This window comes from Amblyomma mixtum, chromosome 9 (genome assembly GCF_055824585.1).
Source record: "Amblyomma mixtum isolate Tamu chromosome 9, ASM5582458v1, whole genome shotgun sequence".
Lineage (NCBI taxonomy): Eukaryota > Metazoa > Arthropoda > Arachnida > Ixodida > Ixodidae > Amblyomma > Amblyomma mixtum.
This window is the reverse complement of record NC_143020.1, coordinates 112066981-112090831: the sequence shown is the minus strand read 5'-3', so window position 1 is coordinate 112090831 and position 23851 is coordinate 112066981. Positions and strand designations below refer to the sequence as shown.

At 47.8% G+C, this 23851-nt stretch overlaps 2 protein-coding genes across 3 annotated transcripts in view; one reads left to right on the top strand and one right to left on the bottom strand.

Annotated features, from left to right (window-relative positions):
- Ino80 (chromatin-remodeling ATPase INO80) overlaps positions 1 to 13373 on the bottom strand; it is a 71936-nt gene extending 58563 nt beyond the window's left edge. Inside the window, exons 1-5 of one of the 2 annotated variants that reach the window (XM_089561417.1) lie at positions 13194 to 13373; positions 7284 to 7774; positions 5714 to 5840; positions 2598 to 2653; positions 142 to 360 (exon numbers count right to left, since the gene is read on the bottom strand). In XM_089561417.1, coding sequence (XP_089417543.1) covers positions 142 to 360; positions 2598 to 2653; positions 5714 to 5840; positions 7284 to 7766 — 885 coding nt within the window. In that variant the 5' untranslated portion in view covers positions 7767 to 7774; positions 13194 to 13373. The remainder of the gene's footprint in view (positions 1 to 141; positions 361 to 2597; positions 2654 to 5713; positions 5841 to 7283; positions 7775 to 13193) is intronic. The other variant, XM_089561416.1, reaches the window with a different exon arrangement.
- Positions 13374 to 13919: 546 nt separating this feature from the next.
- On the top strand, positions 13920 to 23533 carry LOC149330761 (serine/arginine-rich splicing factor 5-like). The gene is made up of 9 exons (XM_089561414.1): positions 13920 to 14103; positions 14735 to 14863; positions 17122 to 17192; positions 17469 to 17555; positions 19395 to 19464; positions 21534 to 21607; positions 21686 to 21799; positions 21885 to 22064; positions 23041 to 23533. Exons 2-9 carry the CDS (start codon positions 14741 to 14743, stop codon positions 23354 to 23356), a joined length of 1035 nt encoding a protein of 344 aa, XP_089417540.1. The 5' UTR covers positions 13920 to 14103; positions 14735 to 14740; the 3' UTR covers positions 23357 to 23533.
- The last annotated feature ends 318 nt before the right edge of the window (positions 23534 to 23851 follow it).

Genomic DNA, 23851 nt, shown 5'->3' with positions numbered 1-23851 from the left:
TTCATCGAAATGTGGTCACCGCAGCCAGGATCGAACCCGGGTACTCCAGCTCAGTAGCCCAGTGCCCTAACCACTGAGCCACAGCACCGATTGCTCTTCAGTCTGCCTTTAGCATTCCAACATGACTGACCCCCAACTCACCCTGGCGATCTCCTTCTTGGCGAGAGCAACCCAGAGCCGCCGTCGTTTGAGGTTCATGGACGCCTCGTGGGCGGCTGCACTCTTCTTGCGGCCTCCACCATGGGCCCGTGAGCTCCCACTACCGGCCACACTGTTCGGTCCTGACGGTCCGTCCCCACACATGCTGTCCGGGCTCCGCCGAGAGTCGTCGAAGCTGCCACCTTCACCCTCAGAGTTGTCCTGCCATGACAAGAAACGAAAGGATTAGAGCGAGCTCTTGGTGGGCACTACACGTGTGGTGATGCCACAACATAAAACGCAAATGTGAACGTTTTATGTGCAAAGGAAAAGCACAGTACTTGTCACACTGATAGTAGGCACCCGAATGCGTGGCACCATCCATAATGCAGAGACCTGAACTGATTTTGACGATCCCCATCCATGGTTCTTTACTGTGCACTGACATCACATAGCATATGGGCATTTTAAGAGCTTTGCCTACATCGAAATGTGGCCACCGTAGCCAGATTTGGTCCTACAGCCTCGCACTCAGCAGCTGAACGCCATCGAGCCACCGAGCCACTGCAGCGGGTTTGCTGCAGCCAAAGCACTTAATCTGCAACAATGTGAGGGTGACACCATCATAACACTGCACCTGTGGCTAGCAGGCAGAAGAGAGAAAGCTTTCAGAGAAAGGCTGAGAGGCACCTTACCTACATTATCACCATCATCAGCCCGCCTACACCCACTGCAGGGCAAAGGACTCTCCCCTGTCTCTCCAATTAACCCTGTCCTTTGCTGGCTGTAGCCACCGTACCCCCGCAAACTTTTAATCTCATCTGCCCACCTAACTTTCTGCCGCCCCCTACTACGCTTGCAGTCTCTTGGAATCCACTCCGTTACCCTTAAAAATGCAGTGAAGAGGAATCTGAACTTGTCTTTTTGCCGCGGGAACTCGATCTACACGTTCCAAGCTTTCTTAGAAACTTCGATTGATTGCCCTGCGTGGCCGATTTCCCTAATTAAATCGAATTAACGTCCGGCTCCTGCCTTTTTTTTTTAATTCTCCCCTGTACGGTGGGCGGAGTCGACCAATGCGTGGAGTGAGTGCCTTTCACCCAGTCCCGTGGCGGCTGCCATCGGCGGAGTAATACGTAGTAGTGCGTAGTAGCAAATAGTCCACGCGTATTTTTATTTCTGCGAGCTTATTTTGCGGCTATATTATCTCCAAATGAAAATATTTATTCATGGAAACCTAAAAAACAAAATAAAGCGAATGCAAAGCCTCCACGGAGCTGGCTGAAAGGCACTTCACGCGTTGGTTGACTCCGCCCACCGTACGGGGAGAATCCAAAAAATAAAGGCGGGAGCCGGACGTTAATTCGATTTAATTAGGGAAATGGCCACACAGGGCAATAAGTCGCAGTTTCTAAGAATGCTAGGAACGTGCAGATAGAGTTCCCACGGCAAAAAGACAAGTTCAGAATCCTCTTCAGAGCACCTTTAAGGACCAGCGGTTACATTCCTTTAGCATTACATGCCCTGCCCAAGCCCATTTCTTCATCTTGCTTTCGACTACGACGTCATTAACCTGCGTTTGTTTCCTCACCCACTATGCCTGCTTCTGGTCTCTCAACGTTACACCTATCAGTTTTCTTTCCATAGCTTGCTGCGTTGTTCTTAAAGGGGCTGCGAAACACTGCCTGGGGGAATACCGGCTATACTTCAGGTGGGTTCTTTATGTCACACAGATGCTGACTTAAAAAGAATTACAGGAATCGATGCACAGGAACGGGAGTTAGTCAGTGAAGAAATTTCAAAATACAAGCAAACAAAACGCTGCCCTCAACTCGATTTTGGCGGGGCTTCCCACTCCTATTTCGCTCTCCCAATGACGGCACCTGGCGCAACCAATCAAAACAGCCAGCCAGAGCACGGCGCGGAAGTCTGTACTCCATGGTTGCCTGCTCTCTGTAACTCGTTCTTGCTGAGACTGGCAGCGTTGTTTCCACGCCAGAGTACCCTGGTGGTGTATTTTTATTTCAATTGCTTTGCAGGGCTTTTATCTAAGACAAGCAAGTTGTTTTTGTTGATCTAATATAAAATGCAGACAGGTGACAAAATGTGTCTCTATTTATTCACACAATTTGCAGTATATTTACTGTTTGTCCGGTCATCAAGCTTGCGCCAGGTGATGTCATATCCGCTGCTAAAAACCCGCCACTGTGTGGCGACACCATCAGAGCCATGAAGTTGTTTTTGGGAGGACATTAAGATATTAAAAAACGGAATGTATGCGGTATTACCGACGCTAATAGCACCATTATAACTCACTGTATGCAATCAACAGGCAAAACAGTTAACTAAGATTGTGTTTCTGGGCCCCTTTAACTTAAGCTGAACCCTACAGACTGCTTCATGGCACAGCAAGCGACCGGAACCACCGCAACGACCAAATGCGATGGCCCAACACTCACCTGGTTGAACGAGTCGTCGTCATAATCCGGCTCAATCTTAATCCTTTTCAGCTTGGCTGCAATACAAAAAAAGTAAAAGTTAAATGCAACTTTTTTTGTTTGCAAGAAAAGCTAGCTGGAAAATTTTACGAAACACAAAATTCTAGCAAAAAAAAACATCCATTTGTTCCACAGCCCTGACACAATGCTACGAACTGATATTGCATCGGCTGCAAGGTCCAGGTTGTCACTGTTACCCTGGCTGCTACAACTATGGGCAAAGTTCTTGACCGCCAAGAAACCACTATTCGAGCATGCCTGCAGCTGCAGCCACCCTATCCCCATCGATTTCCTTTGTCTCGGTGCCATAACTGAATCCCTGCTGCACACAACTACGCACTGCTTCTTCGTGAACACACGACACTACCTTAAGGAACCACAAAAAAATGCTCCATTCATTTTCTGTTCTTGGTAACAACAGATTCTATGGCTCATTCGTGCTTGCCGACGTTTGTCTTCAATCAAAGGACTCATTCATTGCTCAGAAAATCTAATTGAAAGATTTCCCCGCCATGCGACTCACACTCGTGACATCTGTACCAGAAACCACTCCACGACCAATGTTTTTAAGCCAATGGCAGTGAAGCCTGCTCTCTGGGATCCACGCCCAAAAAGCTGTGTCGAGTGCAGTTAGCTTGCTAAATCGTCCAGGGATGGCAACACCTGCATTTCATTTTTCACCTTTTCTAGGTCATAAAATCTACGTCTTCACTGAAAATCATTTACAACGTGGTAATCTACCGATACAGGCCAACTTGAAATGGCCCCCAGTGTCCCAGTTATCTCTTCTTCGCATCACATGCCTTAACCACGTCCACTTCAACGTGGTAATCTACCGATACAGGCCAACTTTAATTGGCCCCCAGTGTCCCAGTTATCTCTTCTCCGCATCACATGCCTTAACCACGTCCACTTCGTCCTTGACTTCGGCGCGGATATCGCTCATTCGTGTCTGCTCCCTAACTCATGCAACTCTCCTGCAGTTCTTTGAGGGCGACATTGTGCATTCAATACTTCAGCACAAGCATTTGAGAGAAAAAAATCAGCCTTTCTGCAGGATGTAGCCTACTCAAACACTTGCAGCTGACTATACGAGAATTAGGCAGCCCACGATGGGCTACCAGAACGGAACGATGACTCCTACTAAAAACAAACAGCAAGTGCCAACATATTCAGGCCACAATCAAAATCCAATTATAATTTCTATAAGCGCACAGCTTAATCTGTTTTAAGCCTGATCAGCAAAGAAGCACAACGACTACAAAGAATCCATGGTTTCTGAGCCAGCAGCACAGAAAAGGATTCCCCAGAATGCATGCAGCAATTACAACACATGTAGCAATTTAGCTACGTGGGGCTGGGCTTGTTGGTATTTCATCTTCCGTTCAGAAAGCACTTGCTTGCAAGCGAGGACAGGAGCAGGTGGGAAGAACACGCAAGACCTCTTCCTCCGCAAAGTACTTCGTCCAGAGTGCTTTTGTGTTCCTCCGACCTAATCCTCTCCCCATTTGCAAGCGACTGCTTTCTGAACATAAAACAATTTGAATGCTACACTACATGCGCACGTGCACATACAACAATGTTCACCGGCAGCTACTTGCAGAGAGTATATTGAATGTGTTTTAAGAGCGTGAGCTCTTACTACTTACGTTTGTCAAGGTCGCGTCTGTCTGCAATGAAGGTCAAATTGACCAAACAGTTACCCCTTGACCACACTATATCATATAGCAACAGTGGGCATGTAGCGCCTCAGTTGATACCTGTACTTTCGATCCGTTATATATTTGCCAGTATAGTGGCCATCGAAGTGGGACCCCCCAGACCATCATTTGCATAAAATTTGGGGGCCACCCGTTTGACGCAGTATGTTCTAAGTGGTGTCAAATGACTTGGCATGTGCCTGAGGATAAAATTACTAATCGAGATGAAACCCAAAATATGTGTGGGATTCGCAACAACGACCTTTTCTCCCCCACACCGTGCATTCCAAGTACCTTCAGACGGCTATTACAGCCGTATCGGCCAAACCGTTTGTCGCAGCGGGTTCCGGATGGTGTTAAATGATTTATTCGTCGTGTTGTGATGCACATGTTTACAAAATTTATTAACTGACATAACGAGAAAATATACCGGACATAGCGAAGGTGGCTGTAAATCGCAATAGTAGTGTGAAATTGATGAGGTAGATGGCGCTGCTTGTGGCGTAGAAGGGATGTTTTCGGAAAGGAAACATCCGCGCCTGTTTGGATTTGGTCTCCTCCACGTTTTCTGAGCACACCGATGCAAACACTTGAAGCTCCCGTATCTAACGCTCTTAAAGGTGCACTGAAGAGGATTCTGAACATGTCTTTTTGCCGCGGGAACTCGATCTACACGTTCCTAGCATTCTTAGAAACAGTGACTTATTGCCCTGTGAGGCCGATTTCTCCAATTAAAATGAATTAACGTCCGGCTCCCGCCTTTTTTTTTAAATTCTGCCCCGTACGGTGGGCGGAGTCGACCAACGCGTGGAGCGCCTTTCACCCAGTCCCATGGAGGCTTTGCTTTCACTTTATTTAGTTTTTTAGGTTTCCATGAATAAATAATTTCATTCGCAGATAATATAGCCGCAAAATAAGCCCGAAGAAATAAAAATACGCGCGAACTATTAGCTACTACGGACTACTACGTATTACTCCGCCGAAGGCAGAGCGGCAAGCCGCCACAGGACTGGGTGAAAGGCGCTCCACGCATTGGTCGACTCCGCCCACCGTACGAGGCAGAATTTTAAAAAAAAAGCGGGAGCCGGACGTTAATTCGATTTAATTGGGGAAATCGGCCACACAGGGCAGTAAATCGAAGCTTCTAAGAATGCTCGGAACGTGTAGATCGAGTTCCCGTGGCAAAAAGACAAGTTCAGATTCCTCTTCAGTGCACCTTTAAGTCAAACACTTAGGCAGTCTTGGTGGAGAATTTTTTCGTCTTCCATGCAAACAAGTGTTCACACCTTTCAATGAGTTCAGCAACTGGCAAAGACGGTCTAATTCTAAAACAGGACGGGCAAAGGTCCACGGAAGCGGCATCCCTGCTCCTCCCACCTTTCTTGCGCTCCATGGCCCGCTTCTCCCTGGCCTTCTTCTTGCTGCCGAGCAGCACCTTCTGGTGTTCGGGGAAGGGGTCGTGCTGGGATAGCATGCCCACCCCGTAGTACTGGTACTGGCGCAGCTGCGAGAGGGGAAAACAAACAAAAAAATGACTATCGATAAGCATAGTTAGACCAAATGTGAACTAGGTGCGCTACCACTTCGGTTCCGGTGTTCACATCCAGTGTTCTCGGATGGCAGTTGTTCGGATAGCGATAACGGGTAAATGTCCGTATATGCGGAATTAGTCATTCTCTCCATTCATACACCCCTGGCAATCTTGCGACCACTCGTGGCACAGTGGTGCAGTGGTGAAGCGAAGCACCGAAAAACATGCAACGGCTAAATGTGGGGAATGGCCACTATAAAAGCTAGTGTGCTAAAAACAAGCAGAGAGAGAGAAGCTCTATCAAAGCAGTTACCAGCCAGTTATCATCTCAAGCACAATAACAGCTCAGGAACAGGGCTAAGAAGAAAACCGGCAGACAACAGTTTTGTTTTGTTATTTACTTCCAACTTGAATGCCCCTTTACATTAAAGACGTATAGACACCTAATTTTGGTGGCATGTTTTCTTCTCTATAATGATGCCGAAGATACTACTATGCATGAATCACGATGTGGTATTCGCCTACGGCCGCTAAATAATTTATAATCACGTTTTTCTGTCATGCTGTTTCGGTTTCAGTTTTCAACAGCCAAACGATAGCTGTAATGCCAAAGTGTGGTTATAAATCACGTGAGGCATGGAAGAACTTCGATATAATTGCTGCTTCATCGTTTAATTCACTGCAGTGCTGAAACCAGCCTTCCTCTAGAGCCGGAATGACAACGAATGTGGAAGCAGCGATTGTACTACAGTTTTTTTCATGCCTCACATGACCTATAACCACACTCTGACGTCACACTCATAGTTCGGCTGCTGAAATTGAACCCGAAACAACACGACAAATAAATCTGACTGTAAATTATTTAGCACTCGCAGGAGAATACCACATGTGGTAATAAATGTATAATAATGCCTTACGCATCATTAAAAAGAAGAAAACACGCACCCAAAAGTTAGGTGTCTGTGTTCCTTTAACACTTGAAACACCAGCTCTACAAGGTTCACCATGAAGTGAGTTAATGACATTGTAGTGGAAATCCAAGAGGGAAAAAATGGACTCTGATGGTACATGCACTACAGATGACAGAAAACTGATGGTTTCTTGAAGTAATAGAGTAGGTACTAAAGGAAAGGCAAAGTTTGGCGCGGGCTACTGGAAGCCGAGCGACACAAGGAAGTTTTAAAAGCTCGGAGAGTGCAGCCACGATTGGCACGGGACAAGAAAAAATACAGAGCGTTGGGAGAGACCTTTTGGCAGGCAACAGACATAATTTAGCTGATGATAATGCCAAAGAACCGGCATTTTTAAACGGCTTGTTCACGGGTCTCTCAATACATAAGTCCATGAACGCAGCAAAAAAAGACGAAGGCATGTTTGCACAAAGCTAGTAGAGAGATGAAGACAGGAGCTTCTCACCTCTGGGTCCGTGTTGAGCTCAGCGCGTGCCATCTGCCGCAGCTTGTGAAAGCGGAGCCAGTCCTGGAGGTCGTCCTCAGTGGGCGAGTTGTCCTCCTCCGAGGAAGATGTGTCACTCAGCAGCACGTTCTTGAGCCAGCGCCGGCTCTTGCGCACGTTGTCGAAGTTGTACAGCTTCATCTTCTCGGCGCGCCGGTCAACGGCGTCCGACGGAGCAGCACTGCCGCCGTTGAGCACGTCGCCATCCTCATCGATGTCCGAGAGGCTCTCGGCCTCCGTGTCGTCCTCCTCCTCGCCGTCGTTGAGTGGCGTCGAGAAGTAGTTGTGGATGAAGTTGATGAAGTTGTCGAGCCGAACGGCCCGCTCAATCCGCTGCAGGTGTAGTGGCTTGGCCAGCTTAGTGGGCCGCTCTTCCGAAGTCGACGGCTCGTCCCCGCCGCCACTGCTACTGCTGCCAACCACTGTGCCTCGACTAGTGGCCATGGCTCAGCCTGCAGAGACAGACATAAACACGAAATAAGTTCAAATTTTATATCCTTTACTTTACAAAATGCTAATAAATTACTGAACAATAATGTAGAGAACGTCCCAGAGTTATGCAACCTTGAGCCCGACCTCCTGTGCTTATAGCGTAGAACGAGAGAACACAACAATTATTACCATATAAGTAAATACTTAAGTAAACATGCAAGCATACAGAATGAGTGCACGTTTTTTCCCAATACATCTTATGTGAGGTAATAGGGAAAATTGTGCTCTTTGAAAGCCAAAGTAGGGAGTGCATTCCATACACGAGTAGATGTTGCAAAAGCACGCAGTTAACAAAAACCACGAGAAGAGTGGTCATTAAAACCTGCACCGCTCAGTTTACCGCCTGCACTAGAGCCTACCCATGACAATAATGTGCGCAACATGGCATAAGCGTACATACCACGCCCCCTACCCACAGTAACAAAACTCTCCCAACTAGTATCAACATTTCAGCTAACCTTAATAGGTTTGGTTTGGTTTATGGGGGTTTAATGTCCCAAAGCGACTAAGGCTATGAGAGACGCCGTAGTGGAGGGCTCCGGAAATTTCGACCACCCGGGGTTCTTTAACGTGCACTGACATCGCACAGTACACGGGCCTCCAGAATTTCTCCTCCAAAGGAATTCAACCGCCGCGGCCGGGATAGAACCCGCGTCTTTCGGGTCAGCAGCCGAGCACCATAATCACTGAGCCACCGCGGCGGCCTACTAACCTTAATAGTGAAACAACTTATGATTTCTGTGGCTTACTACTTCTTTGGCAGGTAACAAGACAATTCTGAATTCTGATATTAGTTCACTATATGCACTTGAGTATATGTGTACAATTTTATTGCTCCTAGTTGCACACAAATGATCACTATTTGCTAATTATAAGAGCATAGTAATCATATCTTTCTTACTAAATCAAAAATAATACCTTTGCCAATTTTAAGTGTGCAGTAATCTATCTTTCTTAAAAATCAAAAAGCTTTTCACATATATGTAATGTAATGACGAATTGATCAGAGTTCATAACTCCTATCTGATATTTATTGAAGTAACCAGTTAAATGGCTCGCTCATAGTCTCAACAAAGGCAAATCAGCACAAAAAAAAAAAATGCTACGCAGATAACCTAGGGCTAACAACCATGCTCTATTCTAGCCTTCTGTCCCCCAACGTTCTTCTTTTTTACGCTTTCTCATCCTTTGTCGAGACCACGAAGTACATTCAAGACACCAGCAAAAGGATCGTTTATGCAGCGATCTCAAGTAAGACCTCAGAATAAGCGTGTGATAAAGCATACCAGTGGTCGAGTAATGCAGTGCTGTATCTGACAGACTGTCACCATCATCGGCCAGGTTCAAGTCCACAGAAAAACAAAGGCTTCTTCCAGAACTTTAGAACCCCCTTGGCATGCACAGGTTATGACCACTCATGCGCGAGTTATGACCACTCATCAAGGTTATGACCACTCTATAACAGCAAACTGCTCGAACCTCTTCCAGTCATTGAAAGGTAAAAGGCATACAAAGCGGGGCACAGACTAGAGTGAACACATGATCAAGGATGAAATATGACAGTACACATAGCAAACTTCAGCTAACTATAACCGCACCCACAATGCATTGCGTGTATTTCTTAAGTGCACATTTTCAGATGCAAAGGATCACGATGGGGGAAGGCAATGAATTCGTGCACTGCACGCACACCACAGGATAAAACGATTTTCAAGTGCTATTCCGCCAATACTGCTATGTATCCTCCTTTGAGTTGTTTTGAACGGAACCATAAGGGCCTCCAACTCACTCCTCTCTGAGACCGAGTTTCTCAAACTAAATGAGATGCCAAGAATCTCTGTTGTTCTTGGAAAACTGCCAGTGAAGTTCTGGCTACACAACTCCCAAATGACCTGTGCATCAGATGTCAGGATAAACAGCAGTAACTATACTCCGCTTCATAAATCAGATGCAACGCTGTGAAAGGTCCGGAATGAAAAAATAAAGGGAGGCGTGTCACTCAGTGCTTGTTTTGTGGCCGAGTGGTCTAAGGCATGAGAAAGCGCCAGCGTGTCATCAGCAATAAGAGCACATTTAATCAAGCACGTGACAAATGTACCATGGAATAAGCCTGCAGCCGAGGCATTAATTATTTTTCCCTCAACATGAACACACCACTTTTTGATTGCGTATGCAGGCAGCACAAACAAGAGCACTAGCTTTGACATCTTTGCACCGGATGCACGAAACGGAGTATAGTAAAAACGACATGTACTTAATTTTATACAATAAATGAAGGCGAAAATCTATGCTGGATATTATTCCAAACTTCCTAATCACCATGAGTAATTATAATCCATCAGGAGTACCTTATTGATTACTAAGAAAAAGGGGGGGGGGGGATTCATATATTAGTTCAATTCACAAAAAAAGAAGGACAGGGCACAAGTTAGCTTTCCTTATTTTTAGTTACAGGAGAATGACAGATACTGCTATGTTACCAAACAGCTTAGTACACTAATAGATTTATGCTTTCAAACTAGTACTCTCAGTGTTTCACACTTGCCTGAATACAGTGCACTAAGACCAGGAAAAGCAGAGCCTGTTATCAGACCTCAACATTTCTGTTTATCTAGACAGGTGACCCGTAGCTATGACCATGACCCTATGTACTTCACTATGTGCAATCCTTGAGCATGTGCCAGTTTTCGTTACACAGTAAACAAGTCATAGATACATTGAGAAATTATGTGCAGTACATGCATTATTCATGCAAATAATGTCTGCTGCAAACTGATGTTGTTCTTAGCTAGAAATAAAATATTATGCTATACATTCCTATTTGAATTTCACTCTCGAAAAGTGCCACACTTTCTCTGTACTGCACTGATAACTGCCACAGTAGGCAATGGCATTATACCAATGTAAGACGTGTCATAGAAAGTTGGCTTGCTAAGACAGCCTTGAACTAGTTAGACACTGCCATTCGGTTTTGCCAGTTTTCAGTGTCAAAAACGTGGCTATTCCAACGTGTTTTAGGGCGTTTTCTTTTGTAGTTGAATGGCTACACTTGAGTGGATGCCAATGAGCAAGAATCACTCCCTCGAAACCATTTCTACAGCCTTCGGTTGTTGAACATGAATTTGTAAGTTCGTTATTTTGATGTAGGTTTGGTTTGGTTTGGTTTATGGGGTTTAACGTCCCAAAGCGACTAAGGCTAAGAGAGACGCCGTAGTGGAGGGCTCCGGAGATTTCGACCACCTGGGGTTCTTTAACGTGCACTGACATCGCACAGTACACTGTCCTCTAGAATTTCTCCTCCAAAGAAATTCAATCGCCGCAGCCGGGATCGAACCCGCGTCTTTCGGGACAGCAGCGAGCACCATAGCCACTGAGCCACCGCGGCAGCATTTCGATGTAGGTGAAATGTAAACAGGTCTGTGTGCCTAAATTTGCAGTCCGGTGCAAAGTATTCCAAATGGTTTAAATTACTACAAAGCGCTCCACTATGATGTGCCTACAGGTCTTGTGTCTTTTCCTGCCAGCATTAACGCTATCTTTGCTACCCGAAAAGAGATGTCATAAACGCATTTTAAAAATCATACTGACAAAAAACAACAGCCTATTAAAATTGTTGGGCAGCAGATAGCAAAATGGTTTAGACTGAATAAACAGCAACGGTGCTAAGCGAAGTTTTGTAAACTAGTATTAAGCCTGTTTCATATGCAAGCGAAAACGCTAGCTATTCCAGCTGCCACGGCACAAGAACTTGTTTCAAGTTGTCGCAGCACCTCTAGCAACAAGGTTCCAACAAAATGGAGATTTTTCACGGCTCAATTACTCAATTTGTTCAGCTGCTTGTGTGTGAATCAGTCTTATGCTAAAGCAACACAAAATGCACTGAGCTTTTAGTAGTCACATCAGAGAAGTTTACACCACACGTAATTCAACAAGTGTGATGTAATAATTCCGCAATTGTGAACAGCACCAACAGCAGCAGGTATGAACACTCAGGGAGACACTACGCCAACCCCACACTGCATTTTAGACGCCGTTCGTGGTTGAGGCTCTTCTAACGTCAACAGCAGATGAATTCGCTTTTAGACGTGCCTGCTGTGTGCGATTAGCTTAGAAGAAAACACCTGTACCACTTGCTCTTTAAAATAACAGCACACGGTTAGACGTGCAACTACAAACTGTTCACTAAGTGCCACTGAAGACATGGCTTTCATCCCCCCGTAAACACCGAGTGATTACAACAAGAAAATCTAGTAAAAGTAACATTTCCTAAGCCGGACAATCAAATGTAACAGTGAGATCACTTTTTCATTCATCTTTTCAGGACAAGAAGGTGTTAACTGTCAATGCTAAACCATCATCAACTCCAGGCTGTGTTTCAAGTTTTAATTCAGATAAACGTACTAGGTGTTGTATTTGCTAAGACGCACGTTGAAAAGTGCAGACCGACAACGCGCCAGCTCAGAACTTTCCGACGTATCCTCTAAACACGCCTGTAAGGCCGAGCTAACAGAAAGTACCACGCCGGCCGTCGCGTCATGTCACTGATTGCCGGTTTACCGTCAGGCTGACTTTAACAGCCGCGACGTCGGGACAGCAGCACCCACAAGACTGCATTTTCCGCCGATCGACAGGAGGAAACTGCGGGGAAATCCCCCGACAGACCCACACCAGCAACGTGGGAGCCCCTTACGCTCGAGCTCCGAAAGGCGATTCAGCACACACAGCGTGATGTGAGCGAGCAAGAAAATAAAAACACGCCCGGATAGAGCAGCCGGCATTTGCCGGAAACCTTCGAGACCTCGCCACAGCAACGATCCGTGCCGCAGATATGTCTCGCCGGCTCTCCAAAGGTGACCCTCAGAATAGTACAACACCGCACAACCGGCTTTGCTAAACACGGCAGGCAAAACGGAGCGGCACCGGAGGTAAAGAGAAGAAAAGAGAAAGCAAGGAGAAACGTTAAGGAGGGGTTGGGCTGGCTTTGCTTACGGGCTCGCTCGGCCCACGCAACCATACCACACAGCATTCTCGAGAGAGCACATGTTCAGTTTCCCCTCACCATGTTCACAACAAGAGAAACTCGACTAGAGGCTGTAGTACGTGAGCCGAACGCGTTAGATTCGCGTCGTCTAAGCCTACGGCGCGGCCGAAGCGAGCCCCTTTCGACGCCAAACCCGCGCCGACCGAGAGCTCTGGGGCAATCGACGGGCAGCAAAAAGCGAGCCAGGCCGCGCGAAGCGTTTGTAACGTTTCGGCGAGCCCGGCGCCGAAATCGAAGCGCCAAGGTAGTGGGGGGGTGCCCGGTTTTGAGTGTGCCGATAATCGCGGTTTAGTTTCGCCGCCCCGGGGTCGGGGTCCGAGCGCCGAGCGAGGCCTTACTTGCTGCCTCGGAGCCGGGATGCCGCCCAAGGAGCCATGGAATCGCGACCGACGACTGGCGTTGCGCACAAAATGGCGATCTTCGAATGCTGCGGCTGATTCGCAGATGCGGGGCAAAAAGGGTCCCATGACTCCCCTCGCCTTCGCAGCAGCGGACCGAGCACACGCCATATCCATTCTAGCCTCGAACCCTGCAAAAATTCAAAAATGGTCGTTCCCCGACTTGGCTTTAATGCAGATGTTTACGCATTCAAGCAAGCACTATTATTATTGCTCTATAAAAGCTTTACACTGTCAATTAAATTTTCCTTTTGAGCAGACGCACTTTTAACAGGTAGCGCTCAGCAGCAACCTTTGGTGTAGCCTCGAACACATAATGCACAATGTAGTAGTGTCACATTAAAAGTACACAACTTCTACAGTTCCTCAGGAAAATTTTTAATGTAGTTTATAGCCTAGCATCAAGGTTTTTATTCTTGTTTTCATTTCTTTTTCTTGGTGTAGAGAAATTGCGCAATCTGTTAAGACTGTACTGCACTCTGCAAATGACTAATTTTATTTTAGTGCAATAAAGCTGTCAAGCCAAAATATTTAACATAAATTTTATTATTTTTGTCATTTTTGATTGTTAAATTGCAAGTTTAACTTAAAACTTGCGCCCACTGCGCTTCCTGCGCTTGGAAAAGATTGGGGGCGAGAGTATACTTGCAACAAAAATGTGCGCCTCGTGAAGCCAGGCGTGGAGACCCCGTTGTTTTGTCAAGGCGTAGTGAAGGTTGCAGTCCTTGGGGAAGGTGACCTTCCGTGGAATCGTGCTTCGAGCACGGTTCATTAATAGGGAAAAAATACTTCATCGAGAAGGCTCAAATCTCGCATTCAAGCGCAGCATACAGCAGGAACAACGGTTAGGGTGAGTACGACGCCGTTCACTTAACGCTAAAACCCCGCGCAACAGGCTGTAGCACTAATGTCGCGTGTTCAGGCTAGGCCTATTAGGAAATGTCTTGTTCCGAGTTCATTTTGGCGCCCACTTTGTACCGGCTTAGATTCATCCTTCGAAATAGGCTAATAGTAGTTGTAAGCAACCAAGATCTCAATTTTTATAGTTCGAGACATCGGTAACACAGAAGTGAGGTGAGGCCTTTGTCTGCCTGTAGGCGCGTATCCTGTTTGGACTGATATGTCGTTAGAGCCAGATCTTTGAGATCGGGGGTAAAAAATGCAGATAAAATAAGCTTCTGGTCATGCCGGATTTGAGAGAGAATAGTTCGATAAGAATTAGCACTCGTGTTTCCTTTGGCAAACTGCATGGGCGGCGTGTTGTGTGGTCGGCTTCCGTACAACGTGTTCTAGTGCTTTTCTGCGCCGATCTGCGTCTTGCGATTGAGAATTCCGTGATGTCCATCTTTCGGGACCAACTGCTTGCTGCGGAAAACGTTCTACTGATGAATTCTCAATACTTCGAACCAAGAGCGTTTCCTGTGCCTTTGCGTACCGAAAAGTGACGCTGCCTGTTCCCCTCCCTTTTGTATCATGCGCAGACGGAGATGACGTCACGCGTTTACGTCGGGCGTCTCAACTACGAGGTCCGGGAGCGTGACTTGGAGCGCTTCTTCAAGGGCTTCGGTCGCATCCGCGAGATCAGCATCAAGAATGGCTTCGGCTTTGTGGTGAGTATTGGGTTTCGACGACGTTCGCAATAGCAGAGCAGCCCTTGTGGTATAGACCGTTTACAGCGCGCAGTTCTTCCGTTTGAGACCAGATGGCGCCACACGTGCGCTGGGAACACGGCACCATTACTGGCCTCGTAAGTCGCCGGCGTGTACGCCTCGTCGCAGCAGTGGAAATTTCGCGGGTGGTTGCCGAATGTGTTCTTTCTACGATGTGAAAAGGCAGAGGAAACACGTGCAATGTTGTGGATTGCAAGAATTGCGACAGAGAGTTAAAGGTGCGGGATGTGGCCGTTTGCGAGCTTCACGGAACCGAACTGCACAAGTAGGTAATGGCAATGTTCACGCCCGTTCGACACGCACCGTTTCCGAGCTGGCGAACGCAACAAACACGTTCGCCAGCGCTAGATAGCTAATAAAGAAAGGTTTTGATCTTGAAAAAAATGCGAGGGTAAGTGCACAACACAGCCGCATGAAGAAGCTGTTCCGCCACCGAAACCATGACGGCGTGCATTCAGTTGTTGTGCACTGTGCTGAGACCCCATTGATCGTTAGTGATGGTGTTTGGCCATTAGTAAAAGGAGCGCCCGAAGCCGAATTAGGAACGAAAAAAAAAGACGACTTGCGCTCCTACATGCTGCTGCTGTTTATTATGCACCGCACTGCCATGCGACAACGCTTACCGTCAATCCGTGTATTACACGCCGTCTTGGCGCTACTGTTCAATTTCGCTCCAAGTAGCGCGGTTTCCGTGGAGCGTATTCGGATTACAGCATTTGGTTTACGGCTGCTGTGCTGGGCGGTTGTCACTTGCTCGCGGTCCATGTGAGACAGTCACTAAAAGTGACTCCGCACGCTCAGAGTGAAGCTGATTAATTACAACCAAAGAGACCACGAGCGTTTCCATGCCCGCATATCGAGCGTCGAGCGTACCAAAATTTTTTATACGAGGCTGACGTTATTATGAAATTCGTCTAGCGTGAACGTGTTGCCATGCGCGCGTTATAACAATTATATCGCGGACTCCTTCGAAATGATTGCACGCCAGCTTGTGACGGCTGCTTGATGGTACTGCTACCATGATCGTCAACCTTTGTGTGTCTATTTATATTTGTCGCCTTTCTATGTTTATCCAACCAGTAGGAAATATTTCAGGCTTAATAAGCACCGTTAACAGGTTGTAAACAAATGCATACTATGTGCATGTGAGCGTTTTACAGCAGTGTCTGCATGCAGGTACTCGATAGGACAATGACCTGTAAGGCCGCAGGAACATTCAACCTTGCCGTTTTATATAATAACAATAAAAAAAACATTAAGCAGAGCCTTCAGCGCATGCAAAGACAAGCATTCAGGCGATCCGTCCGTTGGCTCGAAGAGGCGGAGAGCTCAGCGGCTCTAGGCGACATGAAGTCCTATCGCGTTTTCACGCCTGAATTCGTGATCAAATTAGGGTTCTCAAAGCTTTGGCCAAACTATAGTGTCGTCTTACCCCTCCTTTACAACAGTATCAACCGAAACACTGCCTGTCGGAACCGAACCGTCAGACGCAGCAGCCTTCGCGACGAGGCGCGGGCCGAGCGGTCAGGAGGCGAGTAATGGCGGCGTGATCACGTGATCAAAGATGGCAGCCCCCATGATACGGCGCTGTAAAGCGTCTATACTGCCTGGGCCTCGATGTCGACGCCTTGCGACTAGCATCGCTGAGCACGTGGATGGCCGGTGCCTGCACGGCGGTCTGTCTCGCCCTCTGACCCTCTCCTGTGCTCTTTCCCAAGTGGGGTAATACCGTAACGACACCTCTTGACCAGCTTTGCATAAAGGGGGCGAATTTTCAATCGACCCAAGTATTATCTCTCGTGAAAAGTTATATGCAATAGTATCTATGAATAGTGCTGAAGAAGTAAACCTTGTGGGGCGGGGTAGAAGCTCGTGCCACCATATGGTGGCTCGGTGAGACGGTATAATTGCAAATTAATGGGAACTGGTGCAACATTACAGGCACTGCACTCACTGGCTATAGTTTGCCACATTGCATAGGCTAAACATACAGAAAGCAGTAAATTAATAAAGAAATATAGATGAATGAGGTGTTTTAAATGACTCTGGTCCAGCCATTTGTTGCAGCCAGGATACATTTGGCAGTTGTACAACTATAACATCTATTGTGTAGTTTGGTTCTGTAGTGTCTGAGCATTCAGGTGCAGCATGTGAAGGCTTTGTTTCTTACTGGCTGCGTTGCTTTTTTCCTCTTCCAGGAATTTGATGACCACAGAGATGCAGATGATGCAGTGTACGAGTTGAACGGAAAGGAGCTGCTTGGCGATCGGTAAGTGAAGCAGATGAGTAATGCATCGAGGTGGAGCAGTCATATACGCAGTCTAGTCTGTCCTCCATTTTCTTATCGTCTGCAGTAATGCATCGCGTTCTTGATAGGTGTTAGTAGCAGTAGTAGTAGTAGTATTTTCAAACTAACGGTTGAGTTCTGTCACATTTGGTTGACTGCAGTTCTGCTGCAAAACAAATTGCTGTACGAAGGTTCGTGCTGTGTTCTAGTGGCACTGGTTTGCTGTATATAATGGTGTTGACTTGTTCTGCTGTGCAGGGTCTCTGTGGAGCTGGCTCGAGGAATCCGACGTGGAGCAGACTACTATCGGTCGCGTGCTGCATCGAGGTCTCCTCCAAGGCGCCGGTTTGTGTATATTCTGTGTTCTTGCTAAAGTCTCAAAACCTGGTTCCCATCATCATCATCAGCCTGACTACACCCACTGCAGGGCAAAGGCCTCTCCCATGTCTCTCCAATTAACCCTGTCCTTTGTCAGTTGCCGCCAATGTATCCCCGCAAACTTCTTAATCTCATCCGCCCACCTAACTTTCTGCCGTCCCCTGCTATGTTTGCTTTCTCTTGGAATCCACTCCGTTACCCTTAAGGACCAGCGGTTATCTTGCCTTCGCATTACATGCCCTGCCCAAGCCCATTTCTTCCTCTTGATTTCAACTAAGATGTCATTAACCCGCGTTTGTTCCCTCACCCACTCCGCCCTCTTCCGATCTCTTAATGTTGCACCTATCATTTTCCTTTCCATAGCTCGCTGCGTTGTTCTTAACTTAAGCTGAACCCTCTTTGTTAGCCTCCACGTTTCTGCCCCATAGGTGAGTACCGGTAGGATACAGCTGTTGTATACTTTTCTCTTGAGGGATATTGGTAAGCTACCATTCATGATCTGAGAGAACCTGCCATATGTGCTCCACATTCTTATTCTTCTAGTTATTTCCCTATAGACCTTTCCAGGAAGGGCTCCCTGGGCGCTGCCATATTGTTCCCTGGACTGCAGTGGGCACCTCGCACTAGCATGGTGGAAGCGGCGAAACGCCTCCTCTCTGGACTGCTGGAAACCGGTTCCGCCGCCGCTTCCACCGTGCTAGCGGAGGGCCCACTGCAGTCCAGGGAACAATATGGCAGCGCCCAGGTTGGAACGGTGTATAGATGTGTAGTTTTCACATGACATCACAGGCGCCATCAGCTAACGATGCTTCATCCTTGTGGCGAGAAGGGGGCACCAGTTACACCGCTTCCTCTCTCCAACTCCCCCCTTTAAAGGTGCACTGAAGAGGAATCTGAACTCGTCTTTTTGCCGCGAGAACTCGATCTACACGTTCCTAGCATTCTTAGAAACTTCGATTTTTTGCCCTGTGTGGCCGATTTTTTTAGTTAAATCGAATTAACGCCCGGCTCCCGCCTTTTTTTTTAATTCTCCCTCATACGGTGAGCGGAGTCAACCAACGCGGGGAGTGCCTTTCACCCAGTCCCGTGGTGGCTTGCCGCTCTGCCATCGGCGGAGTAATACGTAGTAGTCCGTAGAAGCAAATAGTTTGCGCGTATTTTTATTGCTGCGGGCTTATTTTGCGGTTATATTATCTGCAAATGAAACTGTTAATTCGCGGAAACCTAAAAAACAAAATGAAGCGAAAGCAAAGCCTCCACGGAGCTGGCTGAAAGGCACTCCCCGCGTTGGTTGACTCCACCCACCGTACGAGGGAGAATTAAAAAAAGAAAGGCGGGAGCCGGGCGTTAATTCGATTTCATTAGGGAAATTGGCCACACAGGGCAATAGGTCGCAGTTTCTAAGAATGCTAGGAACGTGTAGATCGAGTTCCCGCGGCAAAAAGACAAGTTCAGATTCCTCTTCAGTGCACCTTTAACTTAATCACCCCACTGCCCACAGCACGGGAACAAAGGACAGTCATCTCTTTCCTGCCTGGCCTCTGCTGCATTGACGTAAGAAGTTACCGGTTGGCGACAAGCGCATTGGGAAAACAGCCAGATGGCGCTCACTGTGACTACACTGTGTTGATTGGCCCTGACCACATTTAGGAGTGGTCAGGGCTGACCAATAGGAGCAAGGCTTTGAGATCATCTTGCTATTAAGAGCATGCAAGCCATGATTCGTGATAACTCCTTGCGGTAACCTGGCAAAGCATGTGTGTTTTTGCTTTCTCTGCAATCCTTGTTTGTCCTGCCCTTCCCCAGGTATGGCCCACCGACAAGAACAGAGTACCAGCTGACTGTCGAGAATCTGAGCAGCCGTGTGAGCTGGCAGGTAAGGCATTCTGTTGGCTCTGGTAGTTTTATTGTACGGTTGTCTTCGTGAGAGGTTCAGTACCGCTCCCTGTCTGTCTTGCCTGCTTTAATCCTTTTTAGCACTGGCTGTTAGGCTACCAATGTTACGCTTCGAACTGGCAGCTTTCGCTTTTGCGCTGGACGAATGATTATTATAGGTGAATGTATCCATCTTATAACTACTACTTGGAGCTCATCCTGCGAAGACAGCTTAGCGTCTGGTGCTTAGCAGTTACAGTTCTACTTTGCTAGAGTCCTTGCTGCGGTGAGCAAAGTATTGAAACACGGCTGAACTGAATGTATGGTGCTAGACGAGGGATGATGCAGGCTGATTGGTAGATATCGACGGAGACAGTGTAACAGCACTTTTAAGACTGGACAAAGACGTTCCCTTTGTCCCATCTCGGGGCTTCTCACGGCATCGATAATTTTAGTAATTTGGTCTAGTGCAGTTCAAGTGACGTAATGTCGAAGTTTGCTGCTAGAGCACGCTAGGCTCTAATGAGGATGCATTGCCTTGTCAAGGCTTGTGAGCTTGCATTAAAGAGCTGACAGTACAACCTCGTGCAACAGGCAGGGGGAATTCCGTCTGAATAATACTTGCTACTTCATTGGTTGGTTTTGGTTTCATACGGGCAGTAATGGAAGGTAGGATCTGTGTGGGTAGCTCGTAAGTTTCGCCACAAAATAACGGGCCGTGTGTGTGTTCTGTTCTCGCACTGCTCAGAGGGGGAGCGAGCCTTTGCGCGCCGCCTACCCGCGGATTGGTGCGGCAGGCTTCCTTCCTTTACGTCCCCCCTTGCGATGATGGCTTCTCCTCCTTGTGCCCCCCCTGGTGTGGAGGACCCACTAGAGAGCGTGGCGTGGCGACCCTAAGGTTTGCGGTGGACCAACCGCTTGGAGGGACCCGAGGCTTCCCCCACTAAGGCCTGCGAGAGAGAGAGATGCTCGCCTGCTCCCTAAGAGAGATGAGAGGGCAACGCCTGCCTACCTAGAGAGATGACGATGAAGGCAGCGCTCGCAACGGCCTTCTCTCTCCGCCATGAGGGGCTTTCTCGTGATGGGGCGACTGCGCGGGGGCCCGGCCCATGGACCACCTCCCCACCGTGGATGATGGAGCCTTTAGGCCTGCTGCGGCCCTGGTGGTGTTTCCCCTCGTGAAGGGCTTGGCTCGGTTCTTGGCTGCGCCCCCACCCCCACCTTGGTTGTCTGGGCCTGGGTCTTGGGGCGGAGCCAGGTAAATCACGCACGACGCCTCACTTTACACAACACGTCTTCCACTTTGTGCCGCGAACAGCCTCCGCCTTCTCTCTGCGTGGCCGTCGTCGGGGCAGCTTCGTCGTCGTCGTCTCTTGCAGCTCTCTCCCTGGCTCGGACCTGGATGGCGTTCCAGATTGCCCACAGCGGCAAATATGCAGCCTTCCGTTCAACTGAAGCCAGTGTGCATCTAGCTTTCCTGCTGCCATAGGCTGCATTCACAAGGCTGGGTGCTGTTTCATTGATTACTCTGGGGCCGCCGCGGTGGCTCAGCGGTTATGGTGCTCGGCTGCTGACCCAAAAGACGCGGGTTCGATCCCGGCCGCGGCGGCTAGAATTTCTTTGGAGGAGAAATTCAAGAGGCCCGTGTACTGTGCGATGTCAGTGCACGTTAAAGAACCCCAGGTGGTCGAAATTTCCGCAGCCCTCCACTACGGCGTCTCTCATAGCCTGAGTCGCTTTGGGACGTTAAACCCCATAAACAACAACAATTGATTACTCTGGCAAAACGGGGGCATTGGCAAGGTGTAGGCTCATAACGTTGGGCGTCAAGCTGCTTTTAATGCATATCAGAGCAGTCACAGCACTTGGTTGTGCATGCAGCCAATGTCCGCCAGGTTGCAGTGGTTGCGTTCTTTATAAAGTGTGTGCTGCAAGTCTTCTTGCTGCCTGGTGCACCCATGAGGGTTCTAACGTCGTTTTTGGGTGGAGTAGTGTGTGAAGGCTTCTTTTGTTAGGCATTGTGTAACCATACTTTTTTCTTTCCCGTTTTTTTTCTCTCTCGTCACAAAGGACTTGAAAGATTACATGCGGCAGGCTGGCGAGGTGACCTATGCTGATGCACATCGCCTGCGTCGCAACGAAGGGTAGGTGTCTCTTCTCCCGCGCAGATAATTGTGTTGTCGGTGCTCGGTCTGAGCTCTGTGTGGTTCCTTCTCCTCCAGGGTGGTGGAGTTTGCGACATACTCCGACATGAAGAATGCTTTGGAGAAATTGGACAACACAGACTTGAGTGGACGGCGCATCCGCCTCATCGAAGAGAAGAGGCTGCGCAAATCGTGGGTGTTGCTCTTGGGCAAATTTTGCTTCCGGCCTAGCTGCTATTGCTCACTGAGTGTACGCGTTCTTGTTTTTGGCTTACAGGCGCAGCCGGTCTCGTTCTCGGTCACGTTCCCGCTCTCGTTCTGCACGTCGCCGTCGAAGTGCATCTCGGTCACGTTCGCGTAGCCGCCGTCGCAGCCGATCCCGAAGCCCTGCCAAGCGCAGGTCACGATCACGCTCCAGATCTCGAAGCGGCACTCGCCGAGGACGCAGTCGCTCCAGGTGTGTGTTTCATGCTGACAAGCTTGCAGGCTGCTCCTTAAGGGGGGACACTGGTCTTGAAAAGAATTTTATTAATCTGGTCATAGTTATGAAATTTTCAGGGCACATGTATTTTTGTGCACTGATTCTAGATATGTCATTTAATTTCATGTAAAACAATTGCTTGAGCACTTATGCACTTTTTACGCAAGTATTTTGCGGAGAGTTTTGAAGAAAATTTGCTGCAGGAAACTCACTGAAATGTATGCCATTGGGTTCTCTTCACACCAAGGAATGCAATAAGGGTAAAATTATCATCCTGGCTCTCATAGAACTTGAGTTATAGGGTACTGAAGCTGCCACTTCAGACACAGGAATACACACTTTCCTTCTCATTTCTGAAGCGGCAACTTCAAAATTCTATAACTTAAGTTCTATGATAAGCAGGAAGACAATTTCACCCTTATTGTATTCCTTGGTGTTAAGAGAACCCAATGGCATACATTTCAGCGAGTTTCCCGCAGCAAATTTTCTTCAAAACTCTCCGCAAAATACTAACATAAAAAGTGCATAAGTGCTCAAGGAATTGTTTTACATAAAATTAAATGACATATTTAGAGTCAGCACAAAAAAATACATATTCCCTGGAGATTTCGTAACTGTGACTTCATTAATAAAAAAAAAATTTTTCAAGACCAGTGTCCCCCCTTAAAGTCAACTTCCTCAGACTGGCTGAGCAGACTTCTCATTCATCAAGGATATAGTAAATTGTGATTGGCATTGCGATGCAAGTCTGCAGTGGCAAGTGTTTGTGCCTGTCTCAACTGTGGTATGCAGAATTCAGTGATGACTTTCTTTCGGGTCCAACTACGTGCTGCGGATATTGGTGCCAACGAACTGAAAGAATTCTTTCCACAGTGTTAGCAGTAGGCTATCATTAATGCCGGTCTTGGAAGCTTGTGTTGTAACTCGGGAATTTGCTGTTTTTCCTACACAGGTCCAGGAGTCCCAAGCGACGAAGCCACTCGCGCACACCCGTGAAACGGCGTTCGCGATCACAGTCGCGCTCGCGCTCTCGCTCCAGGAGCCCGCCTCCCAAGCGACGCGCCTCGAGCCGGTCTGCTAGTCGTTCGCGGTCCAGATCCCGTTCAAAGTCAAAATCCAAGTCTAAGAGCAAGTCAAGGAGCCGCAGCAAGTCCCCCGAGACCAACAACCGCCATCATTCGGCGTCACGCTCCCGATCTAGGTCGCGTTCTCGTTCGCGGTCCAAGTCTCCAGTCAAGAACAACGACGACAACTCCAATGACAGCTGAAGTAGCTCTGCACAGTTGAGAGCGCGGCGCACAATGGATTATGCTGCCCCTTGCCATTGTCTCACCCATTCATGTCGGGACATGCACACAAAGTCCTCGATTCTGTATATAGTAACCTTGTGGCTGTATAATTTCATTTATCTTCCTGTAATAAAATCCATCCTCAATATCACTCAAGGATTGGTGTTTGTAAATATGTCTAGAGGTGACCTTAATCATAATTCTTATGATGCGTTTTCTCGGCATCCTTTGTTTATCTTCACAATTCGTTATTATGGATGACTCTCTTTATGAAGAGTTCTGCCCGGGTGGGAAAGGGTCCACACAAAGGCGTGCACAGAGGGTTTGCAAGTCCTGCAGTGGCCTGCCTCTCCTGAAGACAAGGGGAAGGGGGGTTTTGTGGTTGAACGTGGACAAGGGTAGCTCTGGGTGTGCACATCTTATGTGCCAGGGAAACTGAGGTATGGGGTGCATAATGTACTGGTTTTTTTCAGG